Raw genomic sequence first — 23829 nt, forward strand, 5'->3', positions numbered from 1 at the left:
TTTCCTAATGTTATCAATTGCCAGGAAGGGAAGAAGCTGAAGGATGGGATTGACCTGGCTGACTGAGGAGCGCAGACCCTGTTGGAGTGAAGAATTTTGTCTGAGCTTTGCCTTTGTGATAAGGTCATCTTCATGGTAACCCCATGGCTGGAGAGGCCAGCCTAGGGCATCTGTGCCTTGCCTGTTCCTCTTGGTCTTAAGAAACCAACTCTCTTTGGGAGGCCAAGGCGGGCGGATCGTGAGGTCAGGAGATCGAGACCATCCTGACTAACATAGTGAAATGCCGTCTCTACTAAAAATACAAAAAATTAGCCGGGCGTGGTGGCGGGCACCTGTAGTCCCAGCTACTGGGGAGGCTGAGGCAGGAGAATGGCGTGAGTCCGGGAGGTGGAGCTTGCAGTGAGCCAAGATCACGCCACTGCACTTTGGCCTGGGCGGCAGGGTGAGACTCCGTCTCAAAAAAAAAAAAAAAAAAAAAAAGAAACCAACTCTCCCCCTACTACTTATTTCTTTTTTTTTTTGGCTTCCAAATTGAAATTTTCTTAATATTATGAAAGTGATTAATACAAGTAAAACACTTAGAAAATACAGAAAAAATACAAAGTGCCTATCTGCGGCCTTGTGAAACACGGTAGTGAAGAGCATGCATGGTTTTTTGGAGTCCAGACCTGGCTTTGCACCTTGGCCCTTGCCACCACAAGCTATGAGAGCTTGGTCAAATTCTTCAACATGTGAAAATGTGGATAATAGCGATCCTGGCCTCACGGTTTTGCTGTTTGGATTGAATGATAGTGTATATGTCAGTCACTTAGCCCTGACTCACAGTTAACTCTCATTAAATGTAGATGAGGATGAGGAAGACAATTGCTGATTTGGGACTGGCTGAATCTACTTATGATTTCATCAATCAGTGTTTACAAGCGTGCAGGTAAGGATAACTGCTCGTTTTTTATTTTACATATTTTACAAAATAAAATATATGTGTTTTTTCCTCATACAGGTAAATTACTCTTTAGTTGTTTTGTATCAGGTTTGCTAACTATGTTTCTTGGAAATCTGGTTTGAGAAAGCAACTGGGCCATGAGGAGGAAAGCGGAGCTGAGCAGATGGGGCACTGGTTTCCTCCTCAGTTCTAATCCATGCACCTCTTGAGCAGGTCTGTGTGCTGGGCTTCCATATTGAGTTTGCCGGTAAAAGGCTCTGTGATGAAAGGACACGCACACACATGTGCATACACTGCCCTATACCTGGTTTGATCTGATTCAACAAATCTGACAATGGGAAACCTTCAAACATGTTGTCTTCTCTCAAACATGTGTGTACATGCTTATATTGCATATCTTTCACTTATGAGAATGAATTGGGAGCTTAATCACCTACCCTTGCCCAGGGTTCCCAAAACTTTAGGTGTGCCATTAAATAAAAATTACTAGAGGTCAAAGATATTAATATAATAGAACAGAAGGGAAAAAAGTGTTATGGCTATTTAGGAAGCCTGTTTCAATGCAGGATGGAGTAGGTTCTTGGGGATGAGGTTCTGGGGCAGAAAATGAGAGTCGAACTTTTACAGCTGAAAGATGGTGAATTCTAGTCTATCAGAGGAAAGGACATTGTCTAGTGAGGCTGATTGGCTGGGAAGAGTGGGCTTTGTGTGGAGCCCTGGGCTTGCTGGAAGTGGTCTGCTGGTTTAGGTTATGGTGCCCAGGGGCATTGCTGGGCATGTGGTCCTCTTAAGATGGTGGTATCTGACTACCCCAGGCTGTGGGCAGGTCTGCCATCCTGTCAGCAGGCTAGGTGACCAGGGTAGGCCTTGTCCTTTGGTTCACGTTACACTGGGGCCACCTGTATGGGTGGAGATTCTGGTACTTCGCCTTCATTTTGGGGGGATCAGGAATTCACTTTCCAACCCCCTACCCCATTAAGGTCTGAATATAGCACCAAATCAGCTTAAAGGACTCTTCATTCTACTGCTGGCTGCATTTTCTCAGGAATCAATGTCTTTAAAGATGAGCCTCCTTTTTTGGCCTGGCTTCCAGCTCTTGTGCCGGACAGTGGTTGGAGGATGGGGAAGGATAGGTCCCTTGTTAGTGATGCCCCTGTTTATAGCACCACTTGCTCCCCTGCCCTCTGTGGTACCTGTCATTTCAAATCCTGATCCCCACCAGCTTCTGTCTGCACACCTCACTCCCTGCAGCTCCAGCTCCCTGGCAGTGTCTTCATTCCAGGCTGTGGCTTCCTCTTATACATTTGTCAGTCATCACTCCAGCATTCACCTCCTGCCTTCTTCAGGTTTCTTGAAATCCCTTGTCCTTTGAGGACATTCCTCCCATTTTCGTCATGATGGCAGTTTATATTTCATTATTCCTCTGCTGTGGTTTAGTATCGTGTGAGTGAGGAGTGGGAAGGAGTAAGCACAGGCAGGCAGCCCGTTGCTAGACCTGGCCTAGAGCCAGTTGGAGGGGGTGAAGCACTTGTGGGCTTTCACCAGAGTCTTCTCAACTGCAAAGCATACCTGGAGGGTGACTTTGGCTCTGACTGGGCAGAAGGGCAAACCTAGAGCAGAATAAGCACCAGGCTAACTGGTGTGTGCAGGTGAAGAGAACCCTGGCAGGGGTCGCTAACCCCTGAACCCCAGGCCATTCCCTGAGGCTATCTATGCTCTCCCACCTCCAGCCTCTGCCCCAGCTGTCTGCCTCCACACCCTCGCAGATAGCATCAGCAGACCAGGGCAGCTGAGCAGACACCACAGCCCAATTCTGACGTCAGGGGCAACAGTCCTGGCTGGGGTCTGAGCTGAGGGAGCCAGCACTGCCTGTCCCATCTTAGGGTTTGGCTTTTGTGTGTGACTTCTAACTGCCTTTTCATTATAGTCTCATTGCCCTAAAATTGAAATGAAGTAACGTAGATATTGAGAATAAGACCCTCCTTTTCCTGCTTTTTTTTTTTTTTTTTAGTGGAGTCTCGCTCTGTCACCCAGGCTGGAGTGCAGTGGCATGATCTCGGCTCACTGCAAGCTCCACCTCCTGGGTTCATGCTATTCTCCTGTCTCAGCCTCCCGAGTAGCTGGGACTACAGACGCCCACCACCATGCCTGGCTAATTTTTTGTATTTTTTTTTTAGTAGAGACAGGGTTTCACCATGTTAGCCAGGATGGTCTCGATCTCCTGACATCATGATCTGCCCGCCTCGGCCTCTGAGTGGAGCTAACTTCCCCAGGGCAATGAGATCTGCACAAAAACGCTTTCCAAAATGACTCGTCCAGAAGATGAACTGAGGGATCCATTTTCTCTAAAAGTGCTTTTAGCTGTGCAGTTGTCAAGAGGAAGTAGGTGGAGCAGGCGGGGGTGTGCACAGTCCTAATGGCGGATTAATGGCCTCCTGGCTCCTCAGAACTGCCCTGCCTTCACCCAGGTCCACATCTGGTCATCAGCCCTTGAAGTGGGAAGACAGAGGCCTTTCTGAGCATAAATGCTGGGGTTGGGGCAGACAGGGTTGTTTTCTTTGACAGAGCAGGTTTAGAATTGCACATGGCTGTCTGAGCAGGTGCTTGGCTCCTCCCCACTTTGAGGGTGCAACAGTAGCCCAGGAGCCTGTGACCCTTCCAGAACATGTGCTCTGGAATCTGGAAAATGCATCAGGGCAATGCGAGGCTGGGCTCCTCTTTCAGCCACACTACTGGGCTGCAGGTGCCCTGGTTCTTGAAGCCTCTGGATCCTTAGATACTTACATGAGAAATCTTGATGCATTTTCCTTGTCAAGCCTCTAAGTGTGGCTGCAAACCCAGCTTGATGCAAATAAAAAGACTTGAGAGTTTCTCACTGCTGTGATTGAATCTAACACTGGTTTTCATGGGCCTTGTTACCCAGACCAGCCAGCCTGCCTGCCTGTGCCTCTGCCTACCTGCTTAGGGCCAAGGCTATACTAACAATGACAAGAAGGGAGTTTAGTTACCTCCCTGTTGCCTCAAATCCCCATCTATTTTATTATAAGATCATAAAACAGGGGAGTCCCCAAATACCCTTTAAACAGGCAGTGACTTGAGAGTTATAGGCAGAAAAAACGCCTGAAAAATGACTGAAATTTGACTTCTGTGCCAATGGATGACTTATGAAGAAAACGAATTTTTGGACTATGAACGCTCCTGGCCTTAAAAAAAGAATTTTTTGTTTTGAAGTTCCTAAGCAGAGTTCAGTGCTTACTATCAAGTTGGAGTGGTTCTTTTCTTGGCTAAGTAGTATTACAATTCCCATGTTCGAAGGTCGGTTATTTGGAAACTTTAGCTGTCCAAAACCAAGGCAGGAACCTGGAAATAAGTGGCTTTTAAATTGCCAAAATCATCGACACATCGACATAGATTCCACGTACAGAAACTTAGGTACTCTACTCAGTACATACCCCTACCCTGGCTCTCACTCTCAGCACACTGCCCCCGTCCCTGACTTTTGTTTTTTAAACACACAGTTCCACTGAGTTTCTTTCATTTTGTTTACTAGCTCACAGCAGAGCACTAGGGGCTGCTGCTAGAGGTAGACACATTTAAACAAAGCAAAGTGACAGCGGCTAGCTTGGCAGTGAGACTAGAGGCCCAAAATATTTTAAAATGCAGAACTCAAAAGTATAGCAGCTCAGGAATTATGACCCCAGTATAATAATAAAAAAAAGACTGTATATACACACATACTTTATTAAGTCTGGAAAAATATACCATGGTTTGTGCTTATGACCCCAATTTAGTAAAAAATAAAAAAAATTATATACATACATTTTTAAAGTCTGGAAACATGCATCCACAGTGTTGGATAAATGAATTCCCATTTGTCTCATTTATCCAGAATAATAAGGGAATAGGGATTTGTAGTATTTTAATATTCAGTTAACCTATAGGTAATATGTATTAGCCTTTCCCAAGGTGTTTTCTATGGAATACAAGCCTTATGATATGGTCTTCCGAAAAAAAATTCACTGGACACATAAGTTTGAGTAGTGCTGTATATTATATCTTCCTGTTGGAGATTCATAATGCATGTTAATATTTTGAAGACTCTGTGAAGCCCTATAGTAAAGAAACCTTGTTTAACTTTGTATAACCCAGTGTATGAATCAGCATTCTTGCAATTACAAGTGCTTAAGCAAAAAAGAGGATTTATTGGTTCAGGCAGTTGAACAGTCTAGGGCATTCTCTGTTGACTTTAGGCATAGTTGGAACCAGGGACGTCAGTGATACAATGAGGTCTTGGTCTTCATCTTTTGGCTTTGTTTTCTTCTACAATGCCCACTTACACAGGCCTTATAACATCCTTTTAGCTAGCAATCCCAATGGAGAGAAAAGGGCCTTTGCTTCCCAGTGGTTCCAGTAAAAGTCCCTGAATTGAGTCTTGCCGGGCTTGAGTTTTATGCTGATCCCTGAGCTGATCATTGTAGCAATAGAAAATACTAATCATCCAGGCTTGAATTGGGGTCCACACCTGGACGGAGCAGTGTGTATGTGTGGGGTCAATCTCGTGTGAACTACATGAACTGCATGTGGGCTGAAGGGGTGGGGTGGGTCCCCAAAGGAAAACCGAGGTGTAGTTTCCAGGGAAGGGAGGGATGAACATTGAGCAGGAAGAAGCAACATTTTTCAGCTCTGATGATAGAGCCCTTTTATTGTGTAAAACCTGTTGGAACACACATGGAGAAGTACTGCCAAGTACTCATCATAAATTTTTCAAATAAGTTTAGAATACAATAAAATACTCATGCCACGCAGACATGTAGTTCCACCTATCTTTTATGATTCACAAATCTCATTGGATCCTGTAGCGTCTCAGGGTCAGCTCTGAGTGTTAAAATATCCTGGTCGTTGACAGTTTAGATTGTTTGGCTTCTTGATAAATGAGAGGTTATGGTATAGCCAAAATGCAGGACACAGAGGGTCTGGGAAAGTTCATTTATGATGGACGATGGACTCATGCGAGTATCACTTGTGTAAAGCCCTTTCGAGTTCTGAAAGCACCAGCACATCCCATCTCATTCAGTCCACACAACCCCTCTCTGTTGTTATTCCTGCCTTTCCAGGCAGGCAACTGAGGCTCAGAGAGGTCATACTACTTGGCAAAGTCCTCACAGGATTGCTCAGGGGATTAGAGGAAATGAGGTTTTTAAAACAAACCTTGTGGACAGTAGTTTTTGAATGGCACCTTGGAAGAAGGGGAACGCTAGAGAGATGCAAGAATACTCTTCATTCAGATTGAGAGAAAAGAATGAATTTTGGAATACTTTTAAAGGGGCATGCAGTTTACAGGTGTATGACCTAAGAAATAGGTTGAAAAAACTTTAGGAACAGTAACTGTGTGTGTGTGTGTATGATCTTCCACTGTACCTAGTATAGACTTAGCATCCAGATCTATTCAATAATTGCTTCTGGGATCACAGATACAAAAATGTTGATTAGATTCCAATGGGGCCTTTTTACACTATGTTTATTTATAAGACTAATCTGTAAAAAGGAATGATTACAGCCAGGAGTTGAAGGTTATTTGAAGAGATCATTCAGTATTTAAGTTCTTGGTTTGAAACAGTTAATCACTTTAGATTGGATTCTCTTCGCTCTAGAAAACAATTCCTTTGGATACACCAAGGAAAAACGTATTTTCGTCTTGTGATTTGGTAACACGTAGTCACATCTTGGAGTTTGTCTTATAAAACCTCAAACGATGGTATTTAGGAAGCATTTATCTTCTTGGTTAAGAAGCTAAGGAAGATTCCATGAGACTCCTACCTTTGTTTCCCGTGGGCTCCAGGAAACTGCCTGACTTAAGAGTATCACAGTGCCCTTCCCCACCCTGTGCAGCCCCTCTTCCAGAGTCCTGGGTCATTCGCTCTAACATTCTCTTGTCCCAGGGCACCTCCCAGGGAGCCCGTCCAGATGGCCCCCAGGTGGTCTTCAGCTTCTTCCAGGCATTCATTTTCCCTACTTGTCCAGCGAATTCCCTGTGTGGTAAGTGGGGACTCAGGAACCCTGTCCTCTCCCTCCGTATGTCCTGTCATGTAAGCTGCCCCCTCATAGATCTGCCTACTTCCTCCTCCAAAACCCCTCGCAGCTGACTTAGCTCTGGTCATCAGGATGGATGGGATGCCTTGTCATAGCATTGACCACATCCCTCTGTCTCTCCCTCCCTCCGTCCCTCCCTCCCTCCCTCCCTCCATCCCTCCCTCCCTCCCTCCCTCCGTCCCTCCCTCCCTCCCTCCATCCCTCCCTCCCTCCCTCCGTCCCTCCCTCCCTCCATCCGTCCCTCCCTCCCTCCATCCCTCCCTCCCTCCATCCGTCCCTCCCTCCCTCTGTCCCTCCCTCCTTCCCTCCATCCCTGCCTCCGTCCCTCCCATCCATCCATCCACCCATTCATCCATATATATATGTACTTATACCTATTCATTCTTCCAAAAACGTCTATTGGGTGCCATGCACTCTTCTGGGTGTTCGGGCCTACATCAGTTAACAGAGCAGACTCAGATCCTGCCCTTGTGGAGCTTATGGTCTAGTGAGGGGGAGAGAAACATTAATAATAAATAAGCACAATAAATAATGAACAATTACATAATGTATAATTAAAATAACACATACTAAATAATAAGCATATTAATGATCTGATATGTCAGAAGGTAACAAGGAAAAGGTCATTGGGTTGAAGAGGCTCAGGTTCTGGGAGGCACAGGTTTTAGTTAATGGAGCAATCAGGAAGGGCCTCATTGAGAAGGTGAGATTTGAGAGGCCTGAAGTAGGAGACGAGAGAAGGAGCCAAGTGGCTGTCAGGGAGCAGCTAGAGCACAGGCCCTGAGGTGGGCATATTTCTGTCTAGGTGTGTTCAGAGAGCAGCAAGGAGGCCAGTGAGCACCTCACAGGCCATTGCCAGGAATTTGGCTCATATTCTGAGGGGTGCCAACATCAAGCTTGGACCTAAGAAGTGCCAAGATCTGGTGTCTGTGAAAATCATCACTGTGGTCACCATGATTGCTTATGGAGGGGAGCACAGGCTGTAGGGGAGCACAGGTAGAAGCAAGGCCTAGTGGAAGGCTTATTCCATAGAAGGCGATGCAGGCTCACACCTGGTGGGGAGAAGTGGGGGCCATGAGAAAAGTGGCACGTTCTGCATGTGTTTCAAAGGTGGGCCGCAGGAAGTTGCTGACTGGATGTGAGCTGGGGATGAGATGACTGAGCATGATGCCAAAATTTTGGGTTTAAGTGACTGAAAAGACAGAGCTACCATCCATGGAGAAGGATGAGGGTGGGATCACTACAGGCTGCTTCTGGGAATTGAGGTATGGTGGGGCTTTGAGGAGAACCTGCACTGAAGGAGGCCTTGCACTTCTGCTTCCTGCCGTGGTCCCTGAGAAGTGATTGCAACATCCTTGATTTCTGAAAGCCTTTCCTCTGTTTCCCTTTTCTGTCCCACAGCCTTTAGGGAGAAAGGGGTCTTTTCTGACATCCTCAAGGAAGGGTTTTCTAAAGTCAAAGGTACCAGCACCAGGGTTGGATAAGTAATAGTGACTGTGCTGTGTGCTTTGAGGGAGAAGGGAGGATGGGAGTTAGCTCAGGCAGTGGGAATAGCTTCCTGAGATTGTGAATATCAGCTGAAATGTGACCTGCCTCCCCTTTTCTTTCCCTTCCTTCCCTTTTCTCCTCTGTCTCCTCATCCCAGGCCTCTCCAGCCAATTAGCCAGATCTTGTCCCTTAGGATTTCTTCATCCTTTATCATGTCATACAATTTAGTCTTCTCTTGGTCACTTTCTTTTGTATTCCCACCCATCATTTATTCAGCAAAACAAAAGATCAGTTTTTGCAAAGATCAGTTTTTCAGCAAAAGATCAATTAGAAGAAATTTGTAAATAATTGTGCAATAAATAATATAATTTTACTTTTCCACCACAAATCCAGACCTGGCCCTGAAATTAGTGTGCCCTGGATGTGTACCATGGGGGAAATGGAGGAGAGGTGATGGGAGGAGGTAGCTTTGTGAAGATAGGATTCTGTACCCTTGATGGTGACTCTGGATCTCAGGCAGCATCCAACTCTAAAGGCTATCAAAGATGGAGGGGCCCAGCTCTCCGCCTTTGCTGCAAGGCAGTGGGGAAAAGAGTTGTATAATTGGTCGATATTTAAAGACTTTATGTAACATGGATTTTATAGCCTCCATATTTGCCCTGCCATGATTTAACAAGAGTGGATGGTTGTGGGTGTGGTGGTTGCTATTCCATGGCTCATGAGAAGGTGGAGAGTGGAAGGAGAATGGGGCCTTCATGGAACTGAGGCCAGCCACCCAGAGAGAGTGGCCAGAAATGAAGCTGGGCTGTTGTAAGGTGCTTCAGGATATTTTAAGGAGTTCAGTCCTAACTACAGTGGGAAGGTATAAAGATTTTAAAGCACAGGACTGATACAACTCAAACCATGTTTTAGGAAGGTCTTTTATGAACTGATTTAAGCCATTTTTGTTGATCAGCAGTTCCCAAGTTATCATGGTGAAGATGGGTAGCTCCCATCCATGAGAGGCTGAGGCTGCATCTCCACCCACACAGTCTCAGTACCTGAGATGGTGTGTTACAATGAAAACAAGTCTCAGACCAAATTCTGGTATGGGCATAAATGCTAGCAAACTGGTCCAAAGTACTTGTATAATCTGCTCCCTGAACTTGAATAAGTCTTATTGTCCAACCCTAGGCACCCTGATAAATGGTTAGTTACTCTAAAGTGAATGTTCCTAAAGTAAGATTAGCCAAAAACTTCCCTATTCAGACCAGGCAAACAGAGTTGGGCACATAGAACCAAAGACAACACTAGACTTGGATCATCAGGCTACTGGCTTTGCTGGTGTTTTAGTCGATCTGTGCTCTCAGGAGTACCATGGACTGGGTAGTTTATAAAGAGCAGAAATTTATTTCTCACAGTTTTGGAGGCTGGAAAGTTCAAGATCAAGGTGCCAGTGAGGACTGTTCTCTGCTTCCAATATGGCGCCTTTGATGCTGCATCCTCCAGAAGGGAGGAATACTGTGTCCTCACCTGATAGAAGGTAGAAGGGCAGAAAGGAAATGAACTCCCTCTGTGAAGTCTCTTTAGGGAGCCTAATCCCATTCATGAGAGGAGAAGCCCTCATGACCTAAATGCCTCTTAAAAGCCTCACCTCTTAATACCACCACATTGTCAACAGCTGAATTTTGGAGTGGAGTGGGGGCACATTCAAACGATAGTAGCTAGATTCTCAGATTATCTGTACAAGGGCAGTCACGTTCGCTTCTTCTCTCCAGTCCTCAAACGCAGCATATTTCACTACTGTGTGACTAATAAACTTTGTATAATTAATGAACTTTCTAGTGCAGATTTAGATAATAATATTTGAAATACTTGGAATGGTCACTTCTGGAGGGTGGATTTATGATTGGGTGTTTTAAATGTTATATAACTGCCCCAAGAGTACAGATTTAAGTTAATTTTATACATATATATCAGTTTATACTGAAGTTTTATAGGCAATATAACAATAGTTTTAGCTGTTGTGTGGAAAGTGGACTGGTAGAGACCAGAGTAGATTTAAATAATCCAGTTAGAAGACCTTTGCAAATGCCCCAATGAGAGAAGATTAGGAATAAAGAGAGCAATCACTGGGTGCTGACTGTGGAAGGGGCCAAATGAGGGAGAAGAGCTGGAGATTCCTCAGAACCTGGACTTCATAACTGTGGTAGGACACACTGTCATTTGCTGTGGGATGTGTCTGCTTCCCAATTAGACTGTGAGCTCCCTTATAGCAGGGACTAGGTTCTCATCCCTGTGTCCTTGGAGCCCAGAGTTGGTGCTTAGCAAAGTGTGTTAAACTCTGAGGAAAAGGAAAGGTATGTCACGGAAAAAGAAATCAGGAAGAAGGAGATGAGATGAGAAGGGATGGACACTCATCTGGGAAGGGTCGAGTGAGGACCACCAGGGGTAGATGAGGACTTTGGTTGTTTTCCATCCCTGCTTCATACTTGGCCAAGTACGAAGGCAAACCCTCACTGTGCAAAGGGTGTGGAGGATTCAGGTCATGGAGGCCTGCTTTTAGGGGGTTACCTTGCATCTCTTCACTGTAGTAGGGAGGGGCGTGTGCAGGCTGAAGAAATTCAGCTCAGGAGTCCACGGAGCTGGCACCTGCCCTGTGCTCTGGCACTGAGACATGCTGACCTCCAGCCATGAGACAGAACCCAGATGTACCTCAATAATCAAGTTGTGTCTTGATACACCCATTATAAGTCAAAAATATCAGAAATGAAAGGTGTGTTTCTGACTTAGAGTATTTTAAATTTATGACGAGTTTATTTGGACATAGCCCCATTGTCAGTGAAGAAGTGTACTGAACGTGTATTGTTTTTGCACCATTGTGTAAAGTTGAGAAACTGTTAAGTCAAACCATCGTAATTCAGGGGTTGTCTGTAGATGGGTGACTGAAGAACAATCTTGCCATTCTTCACTAGTCTCAGCCAAGCCATTTCCTGGCCCTTCTACTGTTATTTAAAAAATGATGATGGGGGCTTAGAGAAGAAAACCCAGCCATGACACGCTTTATCACCACACTCCTGGGCTTCACCACTAGACATTTCCTCAACTTGCTCACCTGGTAACTAAGTTATTCACAGCTTGTCTACTATGCTTCACAGGATTTGTAACGAAGGCCACCCTGGCCATCATGAAGTCCCGGAGAGGGAGGCAGGTTTCCCAGGCTTTCTCCTTTCTGGTCTGAATGTTGACCATGCAATCTCTCAGGCTCTCCTAAGCATTCTGCTTAAACAAACATTATTTATGTTCGGCAGGAGAACCATTCCTGACTGTCTGCTTTTTCCTCACTCACATAAAACCTCACATTTAATTTCTGTTTACACACATATAAACCATATCTTTAGGGGCAGCCTGGGAAATCCTAGGTTGGAGATGGAATTTGGCTTTTGAAAACACAGAGGTGAGCGACATGTGTATATTATGTTATCAGAGGCGTGACACATGCTCTGTTGGGACCAGGTGCTTCACAGAATCTGAGTGAAATTGTAAAACTAGTTGACAAGGCAGCAGCCCAGTTCTTTTAGCAAAGGCTTAATTACCAATATCTGCCTTTCAGTTTTGGGGTAGCAACAAAACAGTTGAAAATCTTGGGGTGCTATGAATAAACTGAGGTTTGGCCAAAGAGAACAGTCTCTGACAAGCTCATACACATTTGATTTGTAAAAGCATCTCCAAGTGAACTGGGTGAGTGGGGAGCAGACAATAATTTGAGGTTAAACTTGGAGGATTGTAGAATTCATTGGGTATTCAAGTCTTTACCGTTTACTTCAAGGCCTTACATCAATCAACACCAGTATTGTCCTAATTGGCAGTATGTGATGTGGGTAGATAACTTTCTCTGATTTAACTCACATTCAGTGCAGACTGAATCTGAATCCTGAAGTCTATACGTTATAGCGGGTTTACTTAACAAAATGAGGAACACAGAGAGACAAGAAGAAAGGGGACTTATGACTTATTTTGTTTCCTGATTTATCCTTCCCTGGGTTAATTCAGCTAACAGATCAGTTTTCATTAGGTTACTTCCCAAGTGCTCCATCTTTTTCTCTACCCCACCATTCCCTGACCCTTTGTAGATGGCTTTGACTTCTTTTGAGAATGCTGCTAACAGATGATTGAGATCTAACTTGTCTCATTTTAGCTGAAAACCATCAATAAAGGTGGACTATTTCTTTGGGTTCATTTGCAGGATGAAGTGAGGGGATAACTGCATGTTATTTATGAAAAACTCAACCACTTGCAAGTGAAATACCCTTAGTTTTAGCTTTTACTTGTATATTTGCTCATGAATGAATATTTCTCCATGCTTTTTAGTTACTTTAGGGAAATGGTAGTTATGTGTACATTTGGGTGTTCTGAGTTGAGGCAGTACACTGGAATTATAACATTTCTCCTGGGAGGTAATATTTCTGGAAGTTTGTCAGTTTTTTGGTGAGGTTTTGAGTTGGCTACCTGGACTGATAGGTTTTCTTCCAAGACATAGAACTTGGTTCATTGATGTCTTTCTTGTTTATACTTTTGTGTAGTTTTTCTTTTTTTGAGATAGGGTCTAACTCTGTCACCCACGCTGGAGTGCAGTAGCCTGGCCACAGCTCACTGCAGCCTTGAGCTCCAGGGCTCTTGAGAAGCTGGGAACTACGGGTGTGAGCCACCATACCCAGGTAATTAAAATTTTTTTTGTAGAGACATGGTCTTGCCATGTCTAGGCTGGTCTCAGACTCCTCAAGGGATCTTCCTGCCTTGGCCTTCCAAAATGCTGAGATTACAGGTGTGAGCCACTGTGCTATTACTATTGTGTAGTATTAAGCTTTGGAGGAGCAGTTGATTCTCTTCTCAATTAAAAATGGAAACACGGGAGAGTCTTTCAAAGCTGACAATGGGAAGTAATGTAAAATAACAAAAATTCTGCCAGCCCTGCCCTTCATCTCCCTGTTTCTTCCAAGGTAACTTAGATGATGCTAATGATAATAGCAATTAACGGTCAATAAGTGCTTCGATGATATGCCAGATACCCCCCAACCTTTTTTTTTTTTTGAGATGGAGTCTTGCTCTGTCACCCAGGCTAGAATGTAGTGATGTGATCTTGGCTTACTGCAACCTTTGCTTCCTGGGTTCAAGCAGTTCAACATGAATTAACTAATAGTTTTCACACAGCCCTACCTGATGAGGTATGCTGTTGCAGGAAGAAGAAACTGAGGCATAAATGAGATTCAGTGACTGTTGACCACTCTGATCTTAATGGGATCAGGGATTTCCTGGAAATCTTTGAGGCTAAGCAAGGACTCTATGCTTTTGGCTGGAAAAATGTGCATACATTGTATTTGAGCCCTTCCCACCATTTGAGCCTTACTGGGTTTTTGCTCTGGCATTTCTAGCTCCTCCCTCCTGCCGTGGGGCCTCTGTAAGACATTGTTTGGTTGCTGGTCTGTGAAAACGTATAGTTTTAGCATTGGCTTTTTCTTTAAAGCAAAACCTAAAACCTCTTAAAAAAATAACTGAAACGTCAGGAAGAGCTTTCTGGTATATTTTCACACTGTTCGACAGGCCTGTGATGTGCCGGGGCGAGCTGCTGGCAAACTGGCTGGAGTTGGGCTTTCAGGCCATGGGTCCGCTGGAGCAGCTCTCACCATAGTCTCTGCACTGACATCTCCTGTGCCTGGCAACATGCTGCCCTTTCACTAGGGCCTGTTTATGAAGAGTTCTACAGGTGTGCTTTTCTCCCCCCTGCACTGCCTACAGTAGCTGTTTTTATTAAAATGCTTTAAAAATAGGGAGCTAGAAGTGCTATCATGGTAAAAGAACTGTCTTTAGGGCAGGAGAAAGTGACAATTTCAGTAAAATGTCCTGTTAATTGTCATTGACCAACCTTAAAGCAGTAGGGAAGAATGACATGCATGCCAAAAGGGGCTGTGGCACGGCAGTTGCAGGCAGCGGGGTGGGAGGCAGCATGGTGGGTCAAATCAAGTCTTTGGCTAGAGTAGGACTGCCTGACGTTGAATCCTAGTTCCCCCAGCTGGGTGACCTTGGGCTTCTTTGGACTGCTGTTTTCTCATATGTAAATGGAGATAATCATAGGGCTGATGTGAGGATTAAATGTAGGTGTGATCTATAAGTGTTAGTCTTTATTAATAGCATACATCCGAACTTTCACCATGCAGCTGCCTCCCGCTGTGTGTGTCTCTGTTGGTAGGAAGCCTGATGAGTGAGGATAATTCCACACCCAAGTCTGCATCTCTCCCAAGAGATGTCCCTGTTTGCTTCACTTCTCGAAGGTACTGTGGCTCCCATCTTCCCACCACATAGGGCTGTCAATGAGTTAACTGTCACCTCATTTGGCTGCACTCAGCTTGAATGTGTGTACATCTACAAACGCAGCTTCTTTGGGTTTATTTACAGAGCTAGCACTTCTAGGCATGGGCCCCGAGCTTCTTCTGTAAAGATGAAAACTGCAATCCTTCCACTTCAGCCAGATACAAATAACTGGCTGGGAACCACCCAACTGACAGGGACGTCTCTTGCTCCCTGCATAAACCACCAGGGGAAGGCTGAGTTTAATAGAGACTCAGACGACAAGATTTAAATAAATAAGCTGTATTATCTGTACAAAAAATACAAATACAGTTTTGTGTTTTAGAGGAGAAAGTGCCTCCTTCCACATTAGCTAGCAGCCTTCATTGTCTTGTGGTGCTGCTGAGTTGCAATTCACAGAACAAACATTAAATGTACATTCATTTCATGCAATGAGCATTCTGCTTCCCACCCAAACCTAGGTTCTGCCAGCTCACTGAGACCCACTGCCAACTGCTCCAACCCAACATGGAGCTGGAGGATGCTTGCTCTTTAGGAAATGTAAATAGTGACCACTGATTTTCAATCGCTGTTGAACTAGAAATAATTAACCACGTTAGTAGTAGTATGGAATTTGTCTTTATCATTCCATGCATAACTATTGTGCCACAAATGAATTCCCTCTTACTGCCTCCGCATCCCATGTTAGTTTTTACAACACATCCTGTGCAGTGAATGGATCCAGAGTTAAACACCAGGTTCTATTAAAAATAGGAAAAATACAATAATCACTACTGAGTTTACAGGAACACAACTGCAGGAAGTTAATAAAGTCCCCCCAATAGTTTTTTTTCTGGATGACAATGTACAATTATTAATATTGCACTTTTTTATACAAGAAATCCTAATAAATATTCACAAAAGATATACAGACATAGAAAACATTCTTTTTTATTTTAAACAGACATTACACTGATTTTTTAGTAACATGATTTCTTAGAGCCTGTTTTTGTGGTGAGGAAGAAAGAGACCCAACTTAACTGTCCACAGCTCACTAGTGGGGGGACACAGATTAATATTGTCTTCCTCTCAAATTTTACTTCCAGGCTGGCTGGAAAATGTAGTCCTGATGTCAATGGTAGCCCCGGGGTGAGTGGCATTTCATGAGGGGAGGCTTATCTGTGGGGAAGGGACTCTGGCCACACTTGCTCCTAAACTCAGGCCACTCGGGGGAAGGAGGCAAAAATTACTTGGCCAAAGCTGCTCGGCTTAATGAGGATTTTGCCAAAGACTCCCAGAGTTTTCATTTTGCTGCTTGACTTTGCTCCAGCCACCTCACCACAGATGATGAGTGTGGCTGCAGTATGTGAGCTGCTTTGCCAGGGTGCTGCCTCCACCATCCCACCTTGCCAGATAAATACTACATGCGGGAGGGCCTGCAGACCCTGGGCTGGAGGCTGGGAGAGGGAGGGTGTACTGTGGACACGCATAAACCCACTGTCCCACCCCGGTCCCTGGCCAGCTCTGGAATAAAGAGGTTGCTACAACCTGACAGCCTGACAGATACTCTCTGGCACAGTGACTAGTTAATGGGTTGATGTTGACAAGTTGACCATAGTCCCTGGCCCTTCAGTGGAGCAGCAAAGGTCCTAGAAGGCAGAAAACCTGGGCCATTCATGCTCAAAATGGCCCTGGCCCACAGCAGCAGTTAGTGCGGGGCTGGGGGACTTCTGATTTAGATAAAGAGGTGCCAGGGTGGCCTTACTGCATGGCCAGACCCACCTCTCGCTGGCTCTGCCGCAGCTGCACAGGCAGGATGTTGACTCTGATAGCCTGGGGAGTGGGGACTCCCACGCAGCGCAGTGCTCTATCGTGGGCAGCAGGGCTCTGAGCATGCGCACATGCATGGGATCAGAGCCGGTCCATGAGCCTCATGCAGCCTGGAAGCCCTGCTCACCCTGCCCCACTGGGGAACACCACAGGCTCCTTTTTCCTTCTGTCCCTTCCCTCCCCTCCCTTCCCTTCCTCATTTTCTGCAATGTTGTGTGCCTTAGGGCCTGCTTTGTTTGCTTTTTTACCTCTCCCTACTGGTGATTTGAGTTCTTCTCTCTCTGCACTTCCCCACTAGAAGAACTGAGTTCTGGGCTAGTTTCTGCCTCAGCATGGTGTCCCCTCTCCATCTGTCCTAACCATGACTAAAGGGACAGATGGGGAAGAGGAGACAAAGGAGCAACACACTCCTGTGTTTGTGATAGTGCGCTTCTAGGAAGACACAGGAATTTGTCCAATGTTTGCACCAATAGGCTACAAACCTTCTGGCTCCCTGCTGTCCCCAGGGGCTGTGCCTGCCTCTTCTTAGGTCTTTGTGACCCAGGTTTGGGAGGGAGGAAGCTCTTCAAGGGAGCCCCCACTGTCTGCCTGGCCTGCTCTGCAACCTCCTTTAGACATCTGTCCTTTCCTTTCCCAACATCCTGTCCTCCAGCTAACTGAAAGAGAAAACATGCGGACGTCCTCATGCTTGAGGGTGGAGGTGGAGGAGGTTGGAAGGGTGTGTGTGGGGTGGGGAGGGGGAAATAAATAAATAAAATGAAGAAAGCTTAGGTTTTGTCCGAGGTGGTTGCGTGAGTCCTTCGTGTGGCCAGGGTAGAGTTTTTCCCCACGCCCTGTCTTCACGCTTTGCCACAAGTTCCACAGCAGCGAGATTTAAACTGGCTGAGTTGGCAGAGTTTCAGCTGTTTCACCTTCTCACAGTACCTGGTGGTGTCTCTGCACTCCACTGGGAAAGGAGGACAGGGTAGGGAGAGGGGACAGAAAAGAGATGTGAAACAGAGACTAATGAACGCAGCCTGTGTGAAGTGCAGCCGGGGGTTTCAGCCACTGGGGTACATCCTGGGGTCCGCCTTGGCCACCGCTCTCCAGCCTCACTCTGACAGAGCTCAGCCACTTGCTCCCCAAGGCTGCCAACAGCAGGGGTGGCACCAGCCTGCAGCTGTCTGGCTGAATGATGGGGCCCCTCCCTGGGCTGTCTGCTTGTTTTCTGTAGCTCCCTCTACTTCCTGAAGGTGCCTGTTTTCTCTATCTTCTTGGGATTACCTCATCTCCTGGGTGATCACCTCTCCTCCTAGGCAAACCTGCCTTTTCCCATGGGTTTTGGTATTTTAAGTAAACGACTCTCCTCAAGATCGTTCCCAGGACTGCGTTCTCCCCCACTTTGCAGGAGTGTGCAAGTGAAACTTGCATCGGATGCCCCCCATCCCCACGCACTTGGGCCTACTTTCTCTGTTAAGCTTTATTTTCATGTGCCCTCCAGTCTGTCTTCCTTCTACCCACCATGCCTTAAACAAGCACCAGGACGTTCTAGTTCAGTGTTGGCACAGACTAGATGGTCTTAAATATTGTGCTGACTTGGTTTGGTAAGTTTTAACTATGTGCATTGAATATTGGTTCTCTCTGAGCATGGTGGGCCACTGACACAAACATGGGGTAATACTACCCGAGTACAAAGATCATCCATCCCCCAGCATGTAAAAAGAAGTGGGCTATTTGCCTACATGGCATCTGCCTTAGTGTTGGGAATTTATTGCTCAGTGAGGCCCGGTTTGGGATAAAACTGCACAGCTACATTTGGTTTTTACTTCCTACTCTTTGCCTCAAGCTTTGCCGCCTTTCTCATGGGTAAGTAACTCTGATTTGGGTTCAGAGGAAGAAAAAAATAAACTCCTTCCCAACTGGAATACAAATGATGGTATTGGGATGAGGAGGAGGGAGTGAAGTGGGTATCAAATTCCAAGGCTGGGGGGTCCTGGACAGTTCCAGGGGATGCCTGTGGGGCTGGGAGGGAGGGGGTCAGCAGGTTCATGTTGGGTGAGAAGCAGAGCTGTGATGGGCACAGAGCTGGTTGGCTGAGCAGGAGGCACTCTGTGCTCCTTCAGAGTTAACAGCACTTTCTGTTTAGCAGCCTGGCCTCTGAGAGTTCTTGATGAGTCAACCCCTGTGGGAACCAGCCAGACTGACTGCAGGGGAACTGGAGGCTGATTTCCTCCAGCACTGGGCCAACAGCACCTGGCTCTCTCAGGGCCAAGATGGAGATCGTGGAAGCCCTTGGGGCATACCCTGTCATGCCTATATACACCTCTCTGCACACACCCATGCACCCCACTGAAAATGCTCAACTCCACCACCAGCTCACAATCCCTGGGGAAGCTGACCCCATGCCCTGTGCTCAGGGTCAGTCCTAGGGACTGCTCTCTGCACTCGATGCTCTGTGGGGAATTTGCAGAAGGTTCTTTGGGGTTGGAACATACTGTTTTCACATGGGGTGATGTTGCAGCGCTGCCAGTTGGCAGGCCGGGGCCCCCAGGAGCACAGGTGCTCGGGCACTGCCTTGTTGGTGCGGGCATGCACACACTCCACACGCCGGGACTGGAAGCCATAGTTGCCGCAGGTAGCTGTGCACAGGGTCCACAGGCTGACTCTCCAGTGTACGCTGCAGGCCTCTGACCAGCAGTTCTGGGTGCTCACGGGCCTGCAGGAGGATGGTGGCAGGGTTAAGGTTTGCTTTTGTGGGGGCTGAATCAGGACAGATGTGAAAACAGTGCTGCAAACTCAGAAATGTTAGGTGATTCCTCAAGAACTTTCAGCGTTACTAGACCTGGGTTCTGATCTCTGTGATGTTACTAAATGGCCATACGATCTCAAGAAGGCTATCTCCTCTTACTGGGCCTCCATCTGCTCTTCTCTGTAATGAATAAGGATCTCACCACATGACTGAAGAAGAAGCTGTCCCCCGTGTGGACACTGGTGGAGCCTGGTCTCACAGGCTGGGCTCTTAGGTGGGGGTGGTGAGTCCCTGTGCCCCAGGGGGACATCTATAAGGAAGTGTCATAAGGATGGGGACTGGATAGGAATGGTAGGTTGAGACTCAGGAACAAGGGCTCTCATCTTAGCCTAACTTCTAGAGGGAGATCAACAAGAGTGAGAGGCTTGAGTCTTTGAGACTTGGTGGCCGCTGTGCAGACCTCACCTCCTGCCCACCCTGGGGCTTGTGTGGGTCTCTCGAGGTATGAGGCCTCTCTCAGAAGAATAACACCCTTGCACTCTTCATCCCTAAGAGAGAAAAGCCCAGCCCAGCCCATTAGATAAGCACAAGACTGATACTGAGTCATCTGCCTCTGGGGAGGCCAGTGGCTTGCGGTGAATGGAGGTGAGAGGGCGGGGCTTGGAACTGTGGTAAGTTGGAGGAGAAACATTCACTCAGCACCATCTTTCTGTGTTGTTGACGTGGGGCTGGGAAAAGGAGATTCAGGGCTTTCTCTTACCTCGGAAGAGCACTGCACTGCTCTGATGGTAAGGTGATGCCATCCCGTGTCTGGCAGAAGACTTGTCTGTGTTGCACAGCTAGGTGAGGCCCGATACAAGGCCCATTGCACTGGAAAGCAGAAAAAGGTAACATACAGCACATTAGCCAAGTCAAGGGTGGAGGCCGCCATGCTTGGGCTGCATGGGATGCAAGATCCTTGTGTAGGTGTTGTTGGAAGCTCTCAGACCATTAATCTTTTCCCTCTTTGGGCTAACTAAAAGACATTCACTGATATGTTTTCTTTATGGGATGGTTAGCTTTCCTGTGGTCTGTGGGCATTCTGCCAGCAAATGGCTATTGGTAGTGTAGAACCAGCAAGAGAAAGTCAAGCCCCTCTCAGATTAATCATATGAAAGATATTTTGGCATAATATGCTAGGAATGTGGTGGTAGACTTTAGAACTGAAGACCCCTAAATATAGCCACCCCTTCGGTGCAGAGAGGGTAATATGGTTTATCGTTTTCTTGCTAAAGTCATCCAAATAACCAACTCCATCCTTTCTTACCCTGGCTTCATTTTCTGCAGGTTAAACTTCAGATGACTGAACAGAAAGCAGACTTAGGTATGCAGAGTCCTCCCTCATATTCTCTCGCTATGTGCTCATGGAGATTGTTAAACTTTCCCCAGAGTTCATGGAGCCTGACCCTGTCACAGTAAATACACCTAGCAACAACTGTCTGTGAAATACAAAAGCAGCAGGCCTTTAGCCAACATCTGCTATTTCAGTAGAACAAGAGGATAGGCATCCCATGGAGGTCACTTTAGAACAAAGGATCTTAACTTGGGGGTCTTTGGATCCCTAGGGTTCCATTGGGGGTGGTGCTGGGGTGTTAATCCTTAACAGTATAAGCAAAAGTTTTGTGTTTATTGGCTTTTTTCTAGCAAGAGGCTCCCTCTAGCTTTCATCAAGTACTCAAAGGGATCCATGACCTCAAAGGTTAAGAACCACTGAAAGAGCAGGATTTAAGGTAAAAGTAGCTCTCTTGGGTCAGACAGCTGTGCCCAAGGCCAGTTATTGGTCTTCTGGACTCTGAAGGGCCTAGTTTGACACTGTTATTCACAAACACATGGAGGTTGAGGTAAATGTAAAAAAAAAAAATGCCCCCCTAACACCAATAACTGGGATTTTTGTAAAATCGTAAAATACACATAAATGTACCTTTTTTTTTTTTTTTTTTTTTTTAAGGCAGGATCTCTTTCTGTTGCCCAGGCTGGAGCGCAGTGGCACAATCTCAGCTCACTGCAGCCTTCACCTCCCAGGCTCAAGTGATTCCCCCCACCTCAGCCTCCTGAGTGGCTAAAATTTACCTCTTTAACCATATTTTTTAAAATAACTTTTTTTTTTCTTTTTCTCAGATGGAGTCTCACTCTGTCACCAGGCTAGAGTGCAGTGGCGCAATCTCTGCTTACTGCAACCTCTGCCTCTCAGGTACAAGTGATTATCCTGTTTCAGCCTCCCAAGTAGCTGGGACTACAGGCATGTGCCACCATGCCCGGCTAATTTTTATATTTTTAGTAGAGATAGGATTTCGCCATGTTGGTCAGGCTGGTTTTGAACCCTTGACCTCAGGGGATCTGCCTGCCTCGGCCTCCCAAAGTGCTGGGATTCCAGGTGTAAGCCACCGTGTCTGGTCAAAAAATAACTTTTTATTGTGAAGTACAGTGTGTATACAGAAAACTGAGTAACAGCCAGGTGTGGTGGTGGATGCCTGTATTCTCAGCTATGCAGAAAGCTGAGACAAGAGTATTTCTTGAGCCCAGGAATTTGAGGCTATAGTGCACCATGATCATGCCTGTGAATAGCTACTGCACTCCAGCCTGGACAACATAGCGAGACCCCATCTCTAAAAAAAAAAGTGATTAAAACATGAAGTATATCTCAGTGAGTTACTATAAAGTGAGTATACTTGACCTTGGAACAACATGGGTTTGAAATGGGCAGGTCCACTTATACTTTTTTTTTTTTTTTTTCAACCAAAGGTCTTGGGATGTGAAACCCACGTATGTGGAGGGCCAACTTTTTGTATATGCGGGTTCTGTGAGATTGACTGCAGGACTTGAGTTTGTGTGGATTTTGGTATATGCAGGTGCTCCTGACACCAATCACCTGTGGATACCAAGGGACAACTGTAGAGAAGCAAAGCTAGCTGTGTGGATGTCTCTACTCCCTTAGAAGGAAACTGTGGTTGGTTTGATGCTCTACTGTCAACCTTGACATTCATTATAGTTTTTGAACAAGCAGCCCCATATTTTCATTTTGCACTGGGCCCCACAAATTATGTAGCTAGTCCTGTATACACGTGAAGAAATAAAATGCTGTCAGCAACTCAGGAGCCTACTTTATGCCTACTCTCTAGTCTCTTTCCTCATCTCCACATGTAACCACTGAGACTTAACTTTTAAAACAGTTTAGTTTATGCCTGTTTTTGAAATTTACATAAATGAACCACATTTCATGTTTGTTTTGTATCTGGTGTTTTCTTACTATGTATTATGTATGTAACTGAAGTTCATTTTCATTGATGTATAGCACTTCATTTAATGAACATACCATGATTGAATTTTCCATTCTACTTTGGATTAATACTTGGTTTCTTTTTTCATGTTTTTGTTTTGAGACAGAGTCTTGGAATGCAGTGGTGTGATCTCTGCTCACTGCAACCTCCACCTCCTGGGTTCAAGCGATTCCTGACCCTCAGCATCCCAAGTAGCTGGGACTACAGGCGCCCACCACCACACCCGGCTATTTTTTGTATTTTTATTAGAGACGGGGTTTTACCATGGTGGCCAGGCTTGTCTTGAACTCCTTACCTCAAGTGATCTGCCCGCTTCGGACTCCCAAAGTGTTGAGATTACAGGTATGAGCCACCGTCCCTGGCCAATCCTTTTTATTTCTGTAAGACTGGCAGTAATGTCTCTATTTTCATTTCTGATTTTAGGAATTTGAGTCTTCTCTTTTTTTCTTTGCCAATACAGCTAAAAGTTTGTCTATTTTGGTCAATCTTTTTGAAGAATTTACTTTTGGTTTTGCTGAGTTTTCTTTACTATTCTCTAATCTTTATTATCCTCTTCTGCTAGCGTTAGGTTTAGTTTGCTCATTTTCTATAAATTTTTAAGGTGTAAAGTTAAGTTGTTGATTTGAAGTCTTTCTTTTTTTAATGTAAGCATTTACAGCCATAAATTTTTCTCTTAGCACTATTTTCTCTGTGCTCCATACATTTTGGTATGTTGTGGTTTTGTTTTCACTTGTCTTGAGGTAGGTTCCAATTTTTCTTGTTATTTCTTTTCTGACTGATTTACTGTTTGTGTTTTGTTTGATTTCCACATATTTGTGAATTTTCTAATTTACTTCCGCTATTGACTTCTAGTTTCCTTCCCTGTGGTTGGAAAAGATACTCTATATAAATTCATCCTTTTCAAATGTATTAAGAATTATTTTTTGGCATAACATACAGTCCTTTTCTGGATAATTTTTCATGTGCACTTGAGAAAAAACAAGTATTCTGCTATTATTGGGTAGAGTCCTCTGTATGTCTGTTACTCCGATTGGTTTATAGTATTGTTCAGTTACTCTGTTTCTTTACTGATCTTTTGTTTAGTTGTCCTATCCATTGTTGAAAGTGGG

General features: G+C 45.5%; 1 protein-coding gene across 2 annotated transcripts in view; it reads right to left on the reverse strand.

Moving 5' to 3' along the window:
• Window positions 1-15132: 15132 nt before the first annotated feature.
• ADAMTSL1 (ADAMTS like 1) overlaps window positions 15133-23829 on the reverse strand; it is a 956380-nt gene continuing 947683 nt past the window's right edge. For both annotated transcript variants that reach the window (XM_063609087.1, XM_055294157.1), the window contains 3 exons: window positions 20164-20273; window positions 19150-19370; window positions 15133-17621 (listed from right to left, as the gene is read on the reverse strand). In XM_063609087.1, coding sequence (XP_063465157.1) covers window positions 17515-17621; window positions 19150-19370; window positions 20164-20273 — 438 coding nt within the window. In that variant the 3' untranslated portion in view covers window positions 15133-17514. The remainder of the gene's footprint in view (window positions 17622-19149; window positions 19371-20163; window positions 20274-23829) is intronic.

The sequence above is a fragment of the Symphalangus syndactylus genome, chromosome 9 (assembly GCF_028878055.3).
Source record: "Symphalangus syndactylus isolate Jambi chromosome 9, NHGRI_mSymSyn1-v2.1_pri, whole genome shotgun sequence".
NCBI classification, from domain to species: domain Eukaryota; kingdom Metazoa; phylum Chordata; class Mammalia; order Primates; family Hylobatidae; genus Symphalangus; species Symphalangus syndactylus.